This window comes from Anas acuta, chromosome 2, assembly GCF_963932015.1.
Source record: "Anas acuta chromosome 2, bAnaAcu1.1, whole genome shotgun sequence".
In the NCBI taxonomy this organism is placed as follows: Eukaryota; Metazoa; Chordata; class Aves; order Anseriformes; family Anatidae; genus Anas; species Anas acuta.
The window spans coordinates 136,452,263-136,473,079 of record NC_088980.1 but is presented as its reverse complement, the minus strand read 5'-3'; the positions used below and the strand labels follow the sequence as shown (position 1 = coordinate 136,473,079).

At 41.0% G+C, this 20,817-nt stretch overlaps 1 protein-coding gene across 8 annotated transcripts in view; it reads right to left on the bottom strand.

The window, feature by feature from the left end:
- VPS13B (vacuolar protein sorting 13 homolog B) overlaps positions 1-20,817 on the bottom strand; it is a 459,168-nt gene that overhangs the window by 3,081 nt on the left and 435,270 nt on the right. For all 8 annotated transcript variants that reach the window (XM_068672350.1, XM_068672346.1, XM_068672349.1 and 5 more), the window contains 5 exons: positions 16,951-17,127; positions 15,867-16,037; positions 8,910-9,086; positions 6,355-6,457; positions 5,456-5,705 (listed from right to left, as the gene is read on the bottom strand). In XM_068672350.1, the coding sequence (XP_068528451.1) occupies positions 5,456-5,705; positions 6,355-6,457; positions 8,910-9,086; positions 15,867-16,037; positions 16,951-17,127 (878 nt within the window). The remainder of the gene's footprint in view (positions 1-5,455; positions 5,706-6,354; positions 6,458-8,909; positions 9,087-15,866; positions 16,038-16,950; positions 17,128-20,817) is intronic.

Genomic DNA, 20,817 nt, shown 5'->3' with positions numbered 1-20,817 from the left:
AAACTGCCTTTACCACCAGGGGCTGTAGGGACTCTTCTGAAGAAATCCCTTTTTGTAGGATGAAATACACTGAGGTTCAAGGCTCTAGTAACAAGGATACAATTAACCCACTTCCAGCTAAAAAACAATACTGCTAACAGAAAGGTGGCATCTACCCTATGGTTTCAACCCAATAAAGATGAAAAGCCATGGGCAAACTTGGCTCTGGAAAATCAGTCTGCTGTGCCCCTTTTTATTTTATTTTGAAGAAGAAACTGAAGATGACTATGACTAACTTGGGAAGGGCAAGCATGAGAGAAAATACCAAGCTAGCTGACTTCAAAACAACTTCCAAAAAAAGATATTCAGAAATATCACCATTGATACTTGAGGGGTATCAATATCAAAGTCATTCAGAACATAACTTATTTCCAAAATGTGAAAAGGACAGAAAGGCAGACACTATCCTAGGGATAGGGTCTGACGCTTCCTTATTTATAGTGGAAGAACTGCTGACCAATTTCATTTTTGCATGGTTTAAAATGTCTTTCTTTGTTGCATGTCACACTGAGGATTCAAAGACCGCTGTCTTCTGACCGTCTTTCAGGGGGTTTTACACATGCCTCAGTAGATGTGATGATATTTTCAAGCAGCACCATTGGATTCAATTTAACAGCCACGATCAATATCCTGTCACATCTCCGGACTGCAAGGCTCATTTTATACAAACCATTGCTTATTTGAAGAAATAATTAATATGATTCATAGATAGTGACAGATGTCACATTCAAATCAAAACAGTCCCCTCTTTTTTTTTTAAACTATGCCTTTGGAGAGGAATTTGCTGCTCAACAAGTAGGAGCACTCCTGTTTTCAATCATCACCACAAAAATGCTGAAGGAAGTAGGCTCATGAACAAACTCAGAAGCTCAAAGTTGGAGCCTATGCTTAGAAGCAGTGGAAATGCTGAAATGGGCAGAGGAAAGCTTGGTTTCATCCATGTTCTTAAAGGGAAGGGAAAAAAATTACGAGGCAGACTGCTGCAGCAGATACAGAGCTAACGATGGAGAATGGTGTCTGAATGATGGCTTCAGTCTGCAGTCACAGAAAAGGTAACACCTCATTAGTCAATCTGTTTTAGCAGTTGAAAGGAGAAGAAATAGGCTAAAGTAGCACCTATGTAAACTAGATTACACTTCTGACTACACTCTGACCAAAAGATCAAAGTTATAATAGGAGTTGGAAATGGTGCTGGCATCCCACTCCCCTATTTCTGTGAACCCATTCTTCATAGGAGCTCTCCCCATGCAGACAGGCTGAGGGAGCTGGGGGTGTTCGGCCTGGAGAAGAGAAGGCCCTGGGCAGAGCTTACAGCGGCCTGCCAGTGCCTAAAGGGGGCTGCAGGACAGCTGGGGAGGGACTCTGTGTCAGGGGGTGTAGGGATAGGGCAAGGGGGGATGGCTTTAAACGGAAAGAGGGGAGAGTTAGATTAGACACAAGGAAGAAATTCTTCTCTCAGAGGGTGGTGAGGCCCTGGCACAGGCTGCCCAGAGAAGCTGTGGATGCCCCATCCCTGGAGGTGCTCAAGGCCAGGCTGGATGGGGCTTTGGGCAGCCTGGGCTGGTGGGAGGTGTCCCTGCCCATGGCAGGGGGCTGGAACTGGGTGGGCTTTAAGGTCCCTTCCAACCCAAACCATTCTGTGATTCTGTGATTCATTCAGCTCCAGGCTATATCCCATAGATATAGCACAATTATTCAGGAGGAAATATTAACTGTGCTTGGACGGTCTTCCAAAGTAACTGGGACCCTACTTGCTTCCAGATGACTTCATCTGTAACTGTCGACTTCTCCAGACAGTTTCAGTTTAGCTTACATTGTCAAGACAACAACAGAAACTTGGAGTTGCTGTTATTCTACATTTTTTTTTCCTAAATGGGACGTAGTGTTGTCATTAACCAACTATTTTAAAAAACTGTAATATTTATAGCCAAACCATTCAATCAGTCACAACTTGGTTAATGGTTGCTTAATGCACCTGTTAGATGAATCTTAAGAGATTGTATGGCCTTAAATGTTAGAAGGTCACATTTTGGGGCTTAAGAACTCTATTTTTTTCTAAAATTATCACTTATAAGGAATAATCCCTCAGCAATTCTAAATCGACAGTGGCTACAGCATATTTGTTGTGCAGTCCAGATCGTGTGTAGCAATAACAGTCTGCGCAGAGCACACTCGGTAAGTAAGCAGGTTCTTTCTTTTTTATTTCTACTACTAATTTGAAAATTCAGAGTGGTTTTCAGCTCCGGGTATGGTACCGGTAGCACCTATCATGAAAACCCTGTTGCAGATCATCACAAAGAAATTCAGGAATGTTTGGAATTCCAGGGCCCGTCAGTTTTTTGCTCTCTCCGTGATATTATAAGCTACACCAAAAGCAGCTGGAAGAAGAGGCCTTTTAGAGTTTGATGTCTGTCTGGAACCAAGCAGCGTCTCAATTACTTTGGAAGATAATCCAAGTACAATTAATGCTTCCCTTTCAATAACAACATTGTCAGTGCCAGAGTTTTCAAGAATCCATCCAGGCTATTCCTAGCCAGATGGATTAAGTTATATATTGTGGAGGCAAACAAGCCATCAGGCAAACCTATTGCTGAAGGAGTCAAAATATGTTCTATAACATCTCTGGTGATTACAGCTGTAGAATAACTCATGTTTTCTTTCCTAATAGTTCCAAGAAGCTGAGAGGCAAGGGGAGAAACTGTTTTGGGTAGAGCCGAAACAAATCTTTTGGCAACTATTTTGGGTGAACAGTAAGACACAAAAGTGCATTTTTTATAACATTGAAATTAATCATTTAAATTTGTTGTATTATTTCTAGGGTCTTCGATTAAATTAATCAGCAAATTAGATATAATTTACATTTGGCAACATTACCTCTGTTTTCTGGATGACATGACTGGGCATTTTTTTAAGCAAAAAATTTTGGTCACCTTCACTGATGTCATCACGTACAGAAGTGTAGCAGGACATCTTCAGCGCAACAAGGGAGCCCACCACTAATATTTAGGAGTCACGTCTATTTAGGTGTAGGTTCTGCAGCTCTGAGGCTGCTTACCTGCAATTCATAGCTTGCTACTCCTAAGGATGCCTTTCCTTATCAAAATCAAAGAGTTTTTTTTATAAATGCTCTTGTTGGGGAGCTGAAAGGGAGACCATGGCAGAACAGCCCCAAGCACCACAGAAGTGAAATGCACAGCTGCAGAAAGAAAACTTCCAAGTATGAGAGGTCCCAATCCACTAAGGCAAAAAATAAGGGAACATTAATTACAAAATCATATTACATAACTCTAGGTAATTAGCAAAACTTTATGAAGCTTTTGGAATCTGTTTTTTGCGTAGCTGCCTTAGAATAAGAAAAAAAAAATCTTATTCTTGCCTGCCTTATTTTTAACTGCTCCTCTTTATAGCACATTTCTTTAAATATTCCCAGAAATTCCACTGTGAATTCTGCATTCTGAAGGCATACTTATGCCAAGTCGGTTTTGTACAGCATCACTCAGCTTTTGATGTCCCGCCATCACTGACATTGCTCCACCCCTGGGGGCACAGTCACCGCTTTTATCATGCCATACATTTTCCCTGCATTCTCAAGGGCCTGTGTCAGCAGAAGACATTGTGTACTGCAGCTGGCTGGCTCGAGGTTTACAGCTCCTGGCATTGCTATGCCACTGGAATAAGGGTCCCATATTTTTATCCAGAACTACACAAAGAAACATATGTATTTCATCCAGCATCTCCAAGGCAGCTCACTTACTGTGTGCAGTAGAATATGTATGTGGGACTACTGTACCCAAGCCGTGTAGGGTTGTGCATGTACAGGCTCCACTTTGCCCATCAGTCTCATATATTTCCAGCTGCAGCAGCTATGGGGACTAGAATTAAGCTCCCTGTCCTATATCTTTCCTCCTCCCAGCAGGCACCACCCTCTTGCAACAACCTTTGGGCAAGTAGTGCTCCCGCAGAGTAGCAGCCTACTCCTCACCCCTCAGATAACCAGATACAAAGACAAGAGCCACCACAGGTGCTGCAGCCCAACAACAAAAAAATAATCAGGGCTGGTGCTGAGTTAGGGTTAGGGTAGGTTGAGTGCATCAATAGTCTCAGGGAGAACAAATTATCTTCCTCTTTCCTCCAGGACGGTAGCTCTGGACTGAAGAGGATGGTCTGCTTTCAGCACGATGGCTGCCTCCAGCAACCACACAGTGTTCAGGGACAGAAAAACTGAGCTTTGCCCACTTGCACCGAATTTAAGTAATGCCTCATGCAGTTTTGTGGTACAGGAAGGCAACTTCAGTCAATAGTCGGGCAAATGTCAGGCTCTGTGAGACTGAGGTTACTGGAAAGACAATAAATGTAAGTGGAGAATTCAGCACTTAAAAAAGGAGCTTTCACAGAAATTCCACATGCTGTCATGACTCAGATGAAGTCCTCGTTCTGCTGGAATCAGCAGCAAAATTCTTTGGTGACTTCAGCAAAGTTAGGATTTTACTGAAGGTGCTGAAGCCTCTTCTACTTTTTGGCACACCTCATACTTCCTGTTGTTTTACATGTGCTCTTTTTGCATATCTGAAACAGAAATTTCTGGTATAGCAGTCTATGAACTACCTGACACACACATGTTTGTTTTTGAATTGAACTCTCATATGACTCCACTTGAGAATTTAATACAATAAACATTGTTTCCCAAAAGTATAAAAATATACCATTCTTCTACCATTAAAAAAAAAAGATAATTCATCCAAAACCTCAGTATTCAAATGGCCTAGAAATCTTTCAATAAGAAGATGAAAGATTTATGCTTTTACTGGCAAACACATGGTACTTCCAACCTCAGCAAAAGAACTGGTCCATTTTAAAGTCAGCATTTGCAAAAGGAGGAAGATTTAAGGAACTAAATACAGCTGGCAGCCAAGAAAGAGCTCTGCATTGAAACTGGGGAGATAAGAAACATGCTGAAAAGGAGGAAGCATCAGCATTACTGAACTGTTAAAACAGAATTCACAGAATAATAAAAGGAACTGTTCTCACTGTGACTCTGTAGGCATAGGCAGCAGCTCTAACTTGCAAATAATAAACACCTCACACCCATGAAGCTAGTCCTAAGATGCTCTTCAGAAACGAGGTGGTGATTACCAAGAACTTACACTTCTGCTTTTTCCCTCAGAAAATTGCTGTCACAGGTACTCAATTTCATGATCAATAAGAGGACAGAAGAGAGGAGACATGTCCCTTTCATCCAAAGGACAACCCAGTCAACAATGAGGTGTGTGAAATCAGCAGATAAATTAAAAAATTAAGTTTGGCACTTAAATCACTGGCCTTCCAACCCAAAGGTGAGTGTGTGTGCCCATTGCTAAAAGCTTCACCTCCCCCACTGTAACTTCATTTTTGAACAAAAATCTTACTCAGTCTTTACCTCCACATCACAAGGCACTCTCTGTTGTTTTAGCTGCACCTTCAGCAGGTCTTTTTGCTGATCATCTTCCAGACAATCAATTTCAGTCACAGGGAATGCCTGCTGCTGCGTGTCTTCACTGATACTGACCACAAAGAGCACCTCTGAGGTGAGCAGCAAGCAGCCTTCGTGCTGCTGGCCTGATCCACTCACAATCATGACATCTAGGGCCATATGGACTTCGGGCCTCCCGAGAGACTGCAGCATTTTCCTGTGTTACCAAAGGGAAAAAAAAAAAAAAAGTTTAAAAAAAGTAGTCAGTGTTGTTAGGCACTGGATCCTTGAGGACTTTTTTTGATCACTAATGTTCTTACTTAAGCCTGTAGCTATTGCCTACAAATATAAAATAAGCCACGGAGTATATTCCAAATCTCCAATACTGAAAGATGTAAGACTTAAGATTTAGAGGATAAATGCGAAAATGTTATTTATCAAAACTCCTTAATCATTCAATGCAAAATTGGCTAATAACCATGCTAGGTCAGCCTATTTCCCATCCTAATAGAAAAATTACCCTGAGAAGCGGCTTACAAATTCAGCACAGAAAATAAAGCTATCTTCACTAACAGCTGTTTCTGGAGATGTGCAGTATTTTTCTTGGGCTCGGTGCAATGATAAATAAGAGCTCACTGAATGCCATTAAATAAAGATCAGCTCTGTAGTTCCAAAGCTGGAAGCAGATCAGCAGCCCATCATTTGCAGATTGGGTTTCTATGCACTACCTTTGTGTTTAATGTTCCTAAACAAACTGCCATAACTCAGCCTTTCCTAGGGAAGCAGCCTGTTAACTTGACCACAGGCCAGAACCTATTAATAAACAATGTGGATGTAAAAATGAGCAAGTGTCTAAATAATTTTACCAGACATATTTGACGTGGCTATTTGGAGCCTGCTCAACGTGTTGATCATTTGGATGAGAGCGCTGCTTGGGAAGCTGAGAAAGTCCAGCTCCATGCAAAATACCTGTGGTAAGAGAACGTAAGTTTTTTAGTAGTTGTTTTCTACAAAACAGTTACATGTTGTAGTGATGTCATCTGTTTAGAGCAGTTCATAAAATAGTGCAGGTCCAAAATGATGTCACATCCTTGGAAGCCGTAGTCAAGATAATTCATTAAATATTACAATGCAAGAGTTGTGCACTTAACCCCAGTGATCTTACATTAGCAAGGAACAAAAAAAACAACAACCTACCACTGCATGTTCTAAAAGTCAGCCATACACTTGCAATTAGGAGAAACATAATGCTCCTGAGAGCCATCATTTCATAGTAGAATCGGACACATCACTTACAATTTCTGTATAAAAAATCAAGACCGTTGTTAACTTTCTTGCTTAATATTAAAATACTTCCACATACATGTCACGATCGGTACAAATTAGAAGGAAAGTTTGCCTAGATACTGTATTTAAATGTTCAGTTACTTAATCCAGCTGTTAAACACAGATCCATACACATTTATGAGATCTCCCGGGGCATCTGGTTTATTGTGAATTCTTCTTAGTGCCAACACAGAATGGAGACTACAAGAAGCAGTTAAACAGGTTTCTAAATAGACTATCCAAAGCTGAAGATGATACAGTACGTATGCTTTCAGATGGCTTGTAAACTTTTAGAGCTGAGGTATGGTCACCAGAAAGAGTGGATTGCAAAACATTCACAAATTAAGTAGTTTTAAAAATTTTTACAAGAAAGTCAGGAAGTAGGCTACTCAGTAAGCACCAGTGTTATAAGGTTTAGTGCAAAGTTAGTCTTTAATAAACAGAAGATCTTTATTTTTTGGTCTAATTAAGCATTCCATTGAAGGAAAAGGCATTTTTGTGCGTAAGGGTGTCAATAACTTAGATTCCTTTTTACACAATGGATAATAATTTAAACAAAACATCAGCACTGAAAAAGCCCTTTAATTTTTAACACACATGTTGATGGTAATACTTAAAAGCAGCATCCCAGTTATAACAGTTGGCTTACCGAGGTTCTCAGCATTATGTGAGTGAAAATGTTATTTACAGATGGAGAGAGAGAGAACATGTGTTTATTTCTGTGTGGTCCCCCACCCCTTGGTCCCCCCCAAGAGGCACGGTCCCACTTCCAATCCAGTTGTGGGTAAGAGTTACTTGAACTCTTGTGTTTTCCTCTCACGCACTGTCAGCTATTATTGATACAGTTTTTATGTTTTTTCCTGGCTAACTCTTTTTGTCACATGCTCATGGAAAACATGATGTGTTGTATACCATATCTGCAATGAAAAGTGTCCTTCTACTGTTACAAACTCCTTGATAAAGACTGCACCGAATAATTCCCCAGTCAAAAAAAAAAAAACAACACACTCCCAGCCAGCAGACAGAAGCTCCTGATTTTGCCAATACAGGTTTTACACCAATGTTATGCACAATTCAGGAGAACAGATATTATTAGCACTCATACAAACTAGATAAAATCAAGACAATTATTTTAAAGAAATATAATAATCAAATATTTACTTATTTCTTTCAATAGATTACTTCAATGAATGAGTTTTCAATGTAGTAGTAAGTGCGGAAACAAGATCCTAAACTTAAACTCTAGGAGAACTACTTGTATTCTAAATAACACATCACAAATATAAATGTGGCTAGCGATTAAAGGCATAAATCTTCAAGATTTGTCCAGTGCAATGAGTGAAGTAAAATTAATAACATCATCCTTGTATCAACAGGTCTTCCCTGCCCACCGCTTCTTAAATATCCAGACCAATAGATTCCATTTTGTGATACTGGAAGCAAAGAAATCGGTGCATTTTGATATTTTATTCTTTTATGGTTCTAGCTGGTCCAGAAGCATCTACTTCAGTCTGAAAGGATTCATCACTACTGCCACTAAGTGCTTAGTCTAGCCCAAAAACCCACTTCTGGTCATTACGAGGTTACCCGTGCAAACCACGGCTGTCCTCTCCCAACTCTCCAGATTAAAGGGGATGTTCCCACTACATGACTCCCTTCTTTCTCCCAGGAACATAGCTCCCTCTTTGTGTAGAGGTAACCCAACTCCTTCCTTGCTGTAACAAAGCAATCTCAAAATAATGCTGTAATTGGGCATGGTGTTGCGCTGTTACATTTATGTCAAAAATTCTTTTGTAAGCACATATGTTTCTGTAACTAATTCTTCTGTATTCCAAGGATTACTTCATGCTCTCTGCATTCTGTGTTTCTGTGGCTGTACAAGACTGATCGGTAACACAAGAGAGCACAACATGATGATTTTTAAAGAAAATTAATACAACATTTATAACTGTTCAGATGTGGCGCTTCTAACTCTTTCTCGAAGTCACACAGCTACCGAGCCAAGTAAGTAGACGTAGCAGGTTGTGTTTGAAGAGCGTTTTAAAGTTCTGGTCATGAAAATTTAAACAGAGACGCTGGGAAAAGAGAAACTCACCGTAACCTGTCTGGGAGACAAGTTCAGCTGCACCTCCAATTGGCTTTGTGAAGACACCCATGATCCCTTTGCCCACACCAGAGATAACGCCCTTGGCTTTATGTCCTGCTGAAGCCTGGCCCTCGGACACTCTCTGAAAGTTCTGCATTGGCTGATCTACTATACCAGCAATTGCACCTGAAAAAAAAATAAAAATCCCTAGTAGTTAGTGAAGATTAACATTCCAGAATAAGAACAAATCTTACTACTGCAACTGAGTGCTGTTTGAATTTCAGGTGGCAAGCCACCCATCTTATACAGCCATTTAGCAAGCAACCAACCCAGTAGCTAAACAATACCTTAGCTTCAGTTTAAGTTAAAACCCTACTTCCTTTTTTTTTTTTTTTAATGTATTTTACTTTTTTAAACATTCAGATCACCCGACAGTATGCTTTCATCCTCCAGTTACGTTCTCTAAATGTTTCTGCTGAGTTGGTATAACGTAGCTCATTCTGGGTAGCAATTCTGAAAATGCTGGGCTTGGAATAAAGTCCACCAGTCTTAGTTATGGAAATGAGATTTTCACATAAGCCTGAGATAGAATTCATGAGAATAAAAACTGTCTGTATTCAATAGATCATTTTTATATCCTCTTCCACTGCCAGAAACGTTCATAAGCTAATGCAACTTTTGATATATTACTGAGATTAGCAGAATTAGACTTTGAGACTTTTTGTTACTTTTTTGTGAAAACGATCATATTTTACTTTAATGTGCACGGGTCAAACTTTTACAAGTGACACAGTGACCTTCCCAGCTTTTAGTATCAACAGAGAACTCCAACTTAAATCTTCCTAAATGTAAACAGGTATGTGAGGTGGTACGTTTCTTTGATCTTGAGTTTACTCGAGCCACTTAACCACAGACATGTCTCTACTTATTGTAATTTTGATAGATAAGCTATTTGGAAATTGCGAAGAACACAACGATTGGACAAAGTGACATCAGTTAGAAAATGGTTTGCCTTATCCAAAGTTCTTTGCTCGGTGGAAAGCCAGTTTGTAGGCTCCTCGGATAGCTCTCAGTACGCAGCTTCTGCTGCAAATACCCAAACAATTATTTCATGACAGGACCGAGGGTCACCTCGGTAACCAGGCATTTTTACTGCAGCACAGACATCTTTGAAGATACTGCTTTGTATGTGGAAGCAAACCCAGGCATGCTTGCACAGCTTCTGACGATCACGGCAGAGGTATTTGGCCCCACATGTTCACCAGCGTGACATACGCCAGTCAGCTCGCCGCTACCCGCTCTTCAGCTGGTTTTAGTTACTGTTACTGGATAAACAGAGAAGTTGCTGCCTTCGAACAACAAGAACCAATACTGAGCTTGTACTCTGCTGTTCTGTCCAAATGAAAGACGAGGATTAGAAGCACACAGTTCCCCAGATCCTTGTCCTTGGGATACTACCTATTAGCAGTTCATGTAACTCGCATCCCCCGTAAATGCCTCCCTCTCCTCTTAGATACTGCTTCCGACTTCTGTATGTATGTAATTTGCTGATAAATGTATAGCATTTCTTCAGAAAATACTGGTCTACGTTAACGTCATACTCAGATTTTATTGAGATCACTTGCTGAAGCCAAGTGTGCAGCTGAACATTTACTCTTTGTAAGGCAAAGGTCTTGAAGCTTCTGTAACTTTATGTCATGGAAACGATACAATTTTCAATTCGATTCTGTTTCATTGGTCCTTACAGCTGCTCCTGCTGCTTGACTAAAATAATACCCAACACCACATTACACAATTGGGATTGTTTGCTCAGTCTTTTCTTTTGTACGATGGGGATGCATTTGAAGGCATAAAACAATACTTGGTGTTCTGCTAAGTTACAGCATTACATTACCCTGTGACCTCCTTCACCCTATCTATCGAGGTCATCCACAGCAACTGCGCTTTCAGAACAGAAGTTATTGCCTTATTAAATGTAATCCACCTAAGTCCTTGCACTAGTAAATTATTTACTGCAATACACTTGAGCAATGTTATAAGGTAATAATAAATAAGAGCCTACTCCAAGGACCTGCGGTATGCTCCAGGCACTTCTCAGCTGGAATTAGGCCCAGAGGACAAGGAAGCAGAATGGAAACTGCTGTGACTGTGTTATATAAGAATATTTACAAAGTACCCAAAAAATAATATATAGCTTAATTAGCCAGTTGTTTAGTACTTCCACACTTTCTGTTATTCTGCCATTTTATGCATGCTCTGCATTTCTTTGTTAGGCCACTGCCCTTTCACTTGTCGAATCCTTTTGCACGTTGTGCCTTCCTACCTGCAAAAAGTATAACCAACGATCTCTTCCCTCTCTGCTCACCCTTTGTAGTCTCTTATCTCGAACTGCAGCTCACTGACGTAACTCACTCGCCTGCTGGGGTCACTCCCACAAATCACATAACCAACTCTAACCGTACTCCTTTCATTTAAGGAGCGGCTGGTCCTAACACATTTGCATGAGGAAGCCAGATCTGTGCAGCTGCTTCCTTCTACACATCATGTATGAGCAGAGGGAAAAAAATAATAATAAAAAAAAGGTCAAAGATTGAGCAACCTCAAAACCCAACAGCAGTGAGATAATGGTGACATACACATCAGGTTCACTGCATCTCCTTGTACCAGAGACTGTGTGAAGCAGATATCCCATGGTATTCATGCGGCTTCTTTCTGGCTGATGTAAAGTTAGTGGAAGAAGCACCATGCTGGATGGACTTACCACAGAAGGTCTCTCCCCTGAGTCTTCTGTAGGGCATGAGGTACATGTAGTGGTTCCTCCCTTCCCAGCGTACCCTCATAGTCTAGAGATAACTGTGGCATCCTACCATTGTCCCCATGCCTTCTTTTTCTTTCTTTTTTTTTCTCTTTTCTTTTCTTTGCTTTTCTTTTTTTTTTCTCTTTTATTTTCTTGTCTTTTCCTTTTTCTCTCTTTTCTTTTTTTTTTTTCCTTTTTCCTTTCCTTTTCTATATTCTTCTCTTTTATTCTCTTTCCTTTTCCTTTTTCTATTCTTTTATTTTCTCTTTTCTTTTCAAGAAATGGTTCCCCATTTTTCTTTCCTTCCTTATCCTAGGCATTCAATTTTATATGCATGTCCGCATATGTACACACACATTACGCATGTATAAAGAAAACCTCAATAAAATTAAACACCAAAGCAACAAAACAAAAACATATTCTTCCATTACTGGACCAAAGAAGTTCCAGCAACACCGTAACATCTGCTAAACATCAGCTGGGGTGCACTCTAGTTAATACATGTTGCTCAGTAAGCATAAAAAAGATACTTTGATAACTACAAAATTCAGATAGTTCGGAAGTATATCACTGTATTACTTCAAGAAGAATTTGATTACTGGCAGCGACTCTGGTTCCTGCTCAGATTGACAATATTTGGTGGATATAGCAAAAGCATGGCTTACAGAATTTAGCAAAGCTTGCTTTGCTTGCAACAAACTCTTCTGGACCAAGAAATAATTGGAAAATATTCCCAAGCCCCCACCAGGAGAAACTGGCCATGCTTTGTCGTGAGGCTGGAAGCTAGCAAAACTGAAACTGTTTCTGTTCCTTTTCTTTTCGCTGTTGTCCTTCTGCATTGCCGCAAATGTTTTATACTGAAAATACAGCTGGGGCGTAGTCTCCTTACAGCAAACATCGCATGAAAATACAGCTAAAATAAAAGAGCACCTGTTGGCTTGCATTAATATATTTGTACAATTAGCGTGCGGAATAGCAAGACCTTAAGGATTAAAGACAGGAAAACTTAAAACAGCCCTGACACAGTGATCGTTGCGCAGTCAGAACAACAATAACAACACCAACCCTTAATAATAGAAATCTGAACTTCTGCAATCCAGGCTTCTCTACCAGGACAATTACATTGTCACTCAGTATTGCTATTAATTCATTTCCCTAAAAAGCAAGTAGCTTTTAGTAGCACTTTTGACATTGTGAAAAATGTTTTCCCTAATATTTGTCTGCTTTTCAGTTATTCAGGAATGATTGACTTTCTAACGGGAGCTACTTCAATATGGTACTGTTCATGAGGCTCAGCAGCTGAAAGCGAAGCCTACAGTTTCAATACTCTTTTATACCTACTATTTTACGCTTGACCCTGTCAAGCAAAACACAAAAGATAGTCCCTCGGTGGGGAGTGCCTGTCATCTAAACATTTTAAGTACAATTTCACTGCATTTTTGTCCGATCATATTATAAAAAAAAAACAAAACAAAAATAGCTATCACAAGCTTTTGCTTTTTCACGTACAAATGTGACTAAAATGACCCAGGAGTCTCCCCCAAACTAGAAAAGGAGAAGATAGCCTGCCAAAGATAACAATCAAATCAAACAACACCCTGACAGTGCTTGAGTCATTTAAAACGAGACAGGACAAAGCACTTAAGAATGTACCATGGGGAACAACTTGCACTGAGGAGGAGACAAGAGTACATAATTTTGGCCCTGATTCAGCAAAGCTCTTAAGCGCACGCTTAAGAGCTTTCCTGAATTGGGGTCACCACGAGCCAGATTTTCAGAAAAATCAGAAAGGCAGCTCTTCTTTCTACGTAGATACCACAATGTATCGGTGAACTGAGTACTCTTACATGCCTGTGCCTAGGCATGAAATCTGCATTTGGAATTCTTTAAGCTGCTTGCACGAGTCAGATGGCTTTTTACAAACACGATAGTGCTCTGACTATCCTATAAATCTTTCTTACACTTCTCAATTTTACAATTACAACGTCATAGAAATTATGGCTTCAAAGGGTCTTGCTCTCTGCATTCCTGTACTCATCTGAACTCTTCATGCTTGCGAAGGAAAATAACACAGCAGCTCCGTTTTGTTTCGTTCTGTAGGAAGAACCTGGAGGTATTTTTTCAGTAAGCATTTTCATGTTTACTCTGAACACGCTGGTGAAAAAGAGCAGCACGGCACTAGCTCCCTTCAGTGACTGTTTTTTGGGAAAGGCACAGTATTCATTAGACTAAATGGTCCGGACAGAAACAGCTTTGTAATGCATTTGTAAAAATTGAGATGTAGGTCTGTTCATAATTTAGGTATCGATGCAATTTATGTGGGTGCTGCTGTGTAGACATAGAAAATATTATTTTTTAAATCAAGTTTAAATTAGAAATTATGCCTAATACAATTTCATTGAAATATTTCTGATTCTTCCCTTAGTGACAGGTATCATAATTGCCAGTTCCAGTTACACGTAATGTTGGTTATTTATCTGAATGCTTAGCTGCCTGCCATGCTGAGAATTTAGAAGTGAGACCTCTCTAAAGAATAACAGCAGGAGTAAGGAGAGGATTACAACTTGCAAAGGAGCTCTCTTTAAATGCTAATGTGAAATTCAACATTTCTAATGTGATGTTTAATTTCTTAGGAAAATCAGCGATACTGAAATTCTAAATCTTGTTTTTCTAAACTCGGGCGTCCTCCTGCAGACAACCAAAGCATTGTGTACTGGGACGTATTATACTAGCACAGCATATTTGTGAACGCATCTTACAAGTTCCTGGCTTCCCTGAACAGCAGAAACTTTACATTGCAACAGCCAAAGCCACAACGTTTTGCTCTGTAGTTCTGGCTGATGCTTTTAGCTCTGAAGGGCTCCAGTGTCGGTGAAGGGGACAGCAACGACGCTATCTGCTTTATTAATAACTGAGCCAAGATCACCAAACCATTTCACCAGCTCACATACACCAGGCTGACACAGTGCTTCTAAAAGTATAATCTTTCATCCAGTTACTCAACCTGACTGCCCTTAGCCCAATAAAACAAGAAGGAAAAATAAAACCTTCTCTGAGCTGCCTTTGATTTGTAACACCAGTAACAGCTTACTATTGGGGTAGTAGCTACTAATATATGAAATTTCTCCTTTATGCACATTTCTCCCAGGACACTCGCTTTCCAGTTTACAGGCATTATCAAATGACAGTACTTCACATCATCTAATGTTATTGCTTAAAATAATTTCCAGTAACTTAACCCAAACTTGTAACATTTTTACCACTTCCTCTTTGGGGCTTTCAGGGCTGCGGTTGCAAATTTAGGAGTTGTGTACACTACTGAAGATTAGGAAAGAGGACGAATCCTTTCAAGCTTCAGCTCTTCTAACCTTTTGCACTGGACTGCATTTGGTCACTTTGATCTCTAAGGGATTCATACTCTTTAATATGCACTAAGGAACTGTGCCAAACAATACAATTCTGCATTCTTTTGCTGTGTGACAAGTACAAGTAACCTTGAAAATCCACCCCCTTACGGCAAAACTTCTTTCAGAGATTTTTCCGGTATGGGTTAGTTTTCCAATTTTTAGGTACTATTTTGAAATGGTGAGGGTAATCTTCACTTCTAACAAAATCACTTGGACGCTTGATGAATATAATTACACCGAATCAGGATGATCTGGGTCTCTTTGTAAAAGCAGAATTCCTCATCAAAGATTACTTAACATCTGCACTAAGTTCAGCTGGTTTTCAAACAAAAGCAAGAATCCCCGATATCTACAGTGCATCAAAAACAATCAGTTTCGGAAGGCATTCCTATAACTCGTTGGAAGTAAACACCAGTGTGATGACGTCTTTGTGCTGACTTAGTTACAAGTCACCCTGTCCAATGCAGAATATTCTTTTCTTCTGAGATTTACACCATGTACCAATGAAAGTATTTCACAAAGAAAGAGAGTGCAAACTTGTTCCATATATGCAATTATTTTATCAACAAAAAAACACACATAGAAGTCACTAAACTTTGCTAAAAGCAAATGGTATTTCATATACATACTGTGCGACTATTTCACAAAAACAAAACAAAACAAAAGAACAGATTTTGCAATTACAACTCACGTGTAGAAAAGGCTGATGAGCAGATTAGAAAACAGAATTATCACTTGAGTTGATATTTAATAGTACATTACCTAGAAGGCTAATGCCTAAACGAGAGAGCCCTTGTCTCAGTCCTTCTCCCAGACTCTCTGGAAGCTGCCTTCTCCATTCTTCCTGTCTGTTGTAATGTTCCTCATCCAGCGACAGCCTATCCATATTCCGAGCAAGACTTGTTGCCAGATTGGTAATTGACGTCAGTGTACCTAAATACATGGAGATATACATTTGGGTCCGGATCAAAATGCTTTAATTTAAAACATGGAGTTGTTCTATGCCTCACTGAAATACTGTGCTTACGAGCAGAACGGCAAGTCAATTGAAAAGTTGCCCATGTGTAACATTCTTTACTATTTGTTAAGCATCACCACACTGCTTCTACGGTCCACATCATGCCTTTTACATTAGCCTTCACCAGGTTTGCCCAGCCAGTGGGAAAAGCAACTCATCCGAACATCCTTCCCGAGGTCCCAAACTTCTGTAAATCTAACCTAAACGGAGAGCGGGCGATGGAAAGGTAAACAAATATTTACAGAATGAGCCCGCAAGGATGTCTCCTGAGTCTGAATCACCAGCAAGCAGCTGCAGCTGCCGAGCTGCCGCCTCTGCCGGCCGGCTGAAGCCACGCGATGGCACTGTTTATACAGACTTCGCAAAACAAAAGCTGCTTGTGTTTTAAATCCAGATCTGCCCTTCTGTCAAAACCTATCCGCATACTTACACAGTTATGACAACTGTATCTACTTTTTTTTTTTTTTCAAAAGAAATAATAAATATGATGAGGCAACACAGTGTAGGATTTCTGATGGTTAGCAGAAGTACAGAACACCTTTAATATTTCTGAAGTTATCACATGAAATACTGGCTGAGCCAAGCTGGATTTCCCAGTGGGAGGTTTAAAATTCTGAAGTTTCTGAAACATTCTTACACACTGTAGTTAAGCCGTGATCTGTTTAATACATAAGATGTTATATATGAGCTTTGTTACCCTCCCAGCATTTCGCTGCAGCCTAGCAAGCCAAACAAAGCTGCAAGCAATATTGCTTAAAACTTTTAACACATCCTTTAACAATGCACGACAACAAAGCAGCAGTAGGAGCGACAAAGTGAAAGATCTACCTTTGGAAATGTGTTTTACAAATGATGTTGTTCCTCTGGAAACTCCACTGACAAATGCTCCTGGGCCTCTGGTCAGCCCTTCATAGGGGAGCCTAAAGAAATCAGCTATGCCGTTTCCTATGCTTCTCACCAGGCTAGCTGGGCTTCCGAGGATTTCCAAGGATCCAACAACCCAGCCTGTATGGAGAAACGAGACAAATGTTACGGCTGCAAAAACTGCAGAAGCAGCAGTTGTGAAAAGGTTATTCCTTAATTCTCTTTTTCACACTAGAATTCATCGCATTATGAACTTCCTTTGAGCAAAACACGGGAAATAACTCATCCACTATGAATTCAGAAATGGCAATCTTTCATACTTCGTAAATCAAAGAAATCCTTTTGGCAAACTCACAAATAGCTTTAGAATGACTTCCTTCCAGGAGCTTCCCGTATTTCTGCTAAAAGTGTGTTAGGGAGGTGGATGCGGGATTCTCACAGCTACGGAGGAACAGCACTGAAAGTTCAGATCGCTCGCTCGGTTTTATATGCTATAAGGCAACGTTGTGATTTCACATCCTTATGTGATAGAATTGTGACAGCAAGTTTATACTGATACAATGTACTGCTTTACAGGAGTGTGGAGGTCAATTGCTTGATGGAGTGTTAGGAAAGGGGATGCAGATTTTTGACAAGTGCTTAAGAAGTTATTTTAAATCCACCCCAACCCTTCTAAGCTGATCATTTTCTTTCAGAGTGTAGTGAAAGCCAGACAAATGTCTTTTTCTCAGTACAGTTGTGTAAACACCAATGACATCTACATGCTGATTAGGTTACTCATAGGGGAGTATTCCCTATGCATATCCCATGAGAGGTATCTGCGGATCTAGTTTCCTATATAAATGCAGGGTTGCCAGCAGCTTGCAGGATGGCCAAGCGCACAGCAATTTCTGCGAGCCTTGCTGGAAAGCTGTTTGCAGGTCTTGTCTTTCTCAGGGTGGTTGGCAGCAGATTTATTAGGGAAATAGTGCTGCATGACTTCTTTTTTTTTTCTTTTCGGCGGTCCAGAGAGAGTGATTCAGAAATGGCAATAAACATTAAACGGGAACTGCCTGGTCTTTGAGCCTCGGTATCGTGAATTTCAGCTAGCACTGTCAGATCACCACAAGGCACGACAGGGACAGAAGACTGAAAGATGGACTGATTTGCCTCCTGCTCTCCCGCCGAGGGCCCTTGATCTGTGTTGCCCTCCTCATTCCCATCTCATCACCGCAAACTCCTGCTATCCAGATGCTGTTCTTGTTTTCTAGTAACCCCTCCCAGTCACTCCTGTGGAAGGCTGAATCATGAAACTGAACAGAAGAGAAAATGTTACTCATATGAAATGAATTAATCTCATACTATCATTCTAAGCTCCCGGAAAATCTATTATTCTTGTTGAATCTGTCCCACATTTCAGCCCTGGCAGGTTGAGAGCTCCGGTACATGCCGTATAAAAAGAGGGAATCGCACTGGACATAAGGGAGAGGGTGGGATGGAGGAGGAAAACAAAAAAAAAACAAGCACTGCTGGCAGCTCGACGAGCAGAGCGGCCACGAGCGCTTCAGGCCCGCCGTGGCGGCCCGGGAGAGGAGTGTCCCACTGGCAGCCCGCTCCTGCTGGGGACCCAGAGGAAGCCAGCGCTCCAGGCTGGGCCTGCTACTCCCTCAGTGTCATATTTGTAACAAATTATACTTGCCACTGTGTGAAGTGATGAAAAGCTGGAGGGGTGGGGAGCCATGCGCAGATGGAAAAGATGCTCTTTCTGCTTTTTTTTTCTGATCGATAATATTGCAATAATCCCTTACAAACGGCCGCGTTTTATTTTATTTTTACATCTCCTCGGCATGCCTGAAGCAGTTGCTTCGTTCCCTGAGGTGTCACTGTCACCTTGCTGTCCCTCTGGCTGAGGCAGGCCGGATGGTGGTGCCTGATAACTGATCCCCTCGCCCGAAGTGGTGACGGGATGGTGTGAGGTGATGGCCCCGGGCTGTGGGACACAGCGGGGCAATGCCCCTCTGCCCTACAACAACCCGAGCAGGCACCGCCAGGCCAGGACGTGAGAGGCTCCATCTCCACATGCCTGCTTGGCCAGCCAGTGCTTTCAGGCAAGAAAACCAGAATAAAACCAGGAGTTGGGGCTGCCTGGATTCCTGGGGATGGGTCCAGGGAAGCTCTGGAAGCTGTGCACAGCAAGGATGCAGGGAGGGTGACCCTCCTTGGCCAACACTGAGAGCAAAACTTATGGCTTCCTGCTGCCAGCATGGACAAGCAGACCCGAGGATGGTATGGGACTAAGCTGGAATAGAAAAAGGAGACATCAGGAGCAATCCCGCAATTCACAAGCTCTCTGCTACTTCGCAAAAATACAGTACCACGTTAGACTGCCATATCCCAAAGTATGCTTTGTAATTATATCCACTAATATGAAATAATTACAACTATATTAGCAAAAAGTCACTGCATTTCCTTTGTAGACAACTATAGGGCTAGGTCTGGATGATGCTAATAATATTTTAAAATAGATTTTTTGCTAACTTTTAAATAGAAGCCAGCGTAATTAGAAAAGGATGGGAGATTTCCATTGCAAATTTTGCTAATTCGAGACAAGCAATGCTAATCAGCGTATTTGAGAAGAGCTCTCCAGCCTCATTCATTGCTTACCAGACACGGAGTCTGACTGCTCCTCTGCAGCACATGGGGCAGGCAGCCTCATACAACCCCATAAGGAGGTTTTGGGGCAAATCCTGTGCCCTCCACAGGGTGGCAACGGTCTTGCACGCAGCTAGGGGTAAAACAGGAGTGTATCCCACAGGGAGCAAGGCATGGTATGGGAATACCGTGTGCAGATGCTACAATGATTTACACGTGGGGCAGAGGTGAGGAGAATGGGGTCAAATGCTCCCTCATCTTGGAGAAGACTAACATGGTTTAAATGTAGCAGAGAGACCCCTCTTCCACGAGAGTCCAGTCCAAGAACTGTAACTCACCTGACAGTGAGGAAAGGATTCACGGCTTGCAAACCATATAAAGCTTTCTACACGAATTTTTCCTCCTTTTTAACTTTGTTGAAACAATCAGACTTTTGACAAGTGTCACAAACTCTTTGAAATAAAGCAGTTGCTTTGTCTGCCCAGGCAAACACTTACATACAAAATTCACCGTTTTAATAATGGTAACCCCTTTCAAAAATACACGTTATTTTTTAATGTTCTGAGAGTGATATAATTAATAACTAAATATAAAGTTATGTGCTTTTCTGAAGAGAAGTTCCACTGAAACAAACCTATTTCTTACTATTTAAATTTGCTTGCTTTCAGCTATGTTATGAGCCCAAAGTAAGGGCTGGACTGTGCACTGCTGCACTCTGCAAGAGTAGCACAGGAGGAAAGACCAATATCAGGCTCAGGAATCTGTAACTAGCATGTGTGCTTCACCTGGGATGTTGCAGATGAAAAGCCAATATAACCCCAATTTCCTGCCGCAGTCTATCACCACTTGTAGCACCACTCCCATACAGTTGTGGGGAGGCAAATTCACACTGGGGACCACAACTGGCCACAGTTTCACTCTTAATTAACAAGAAAACAGATCTCCCCTTTTGTACTATGGGATTTGACTGTAAAATAAATCCAAACGAGTAGCAAAAAGCAAAACCTGCAAATTTTGCAAGCAACTACATATGAAAATAATGAAACCATGTACAACGTTATGGTGCCCAACTGTACACACAGTCGCCATAATCAGCTATGCAAGTCAGATACATGCACAGTGAAATACCAGATCAGGAACTCACTATTTCTATTTATAAATACCTGAAATGCATCTGTACAATTTAGGCAATCATGCACA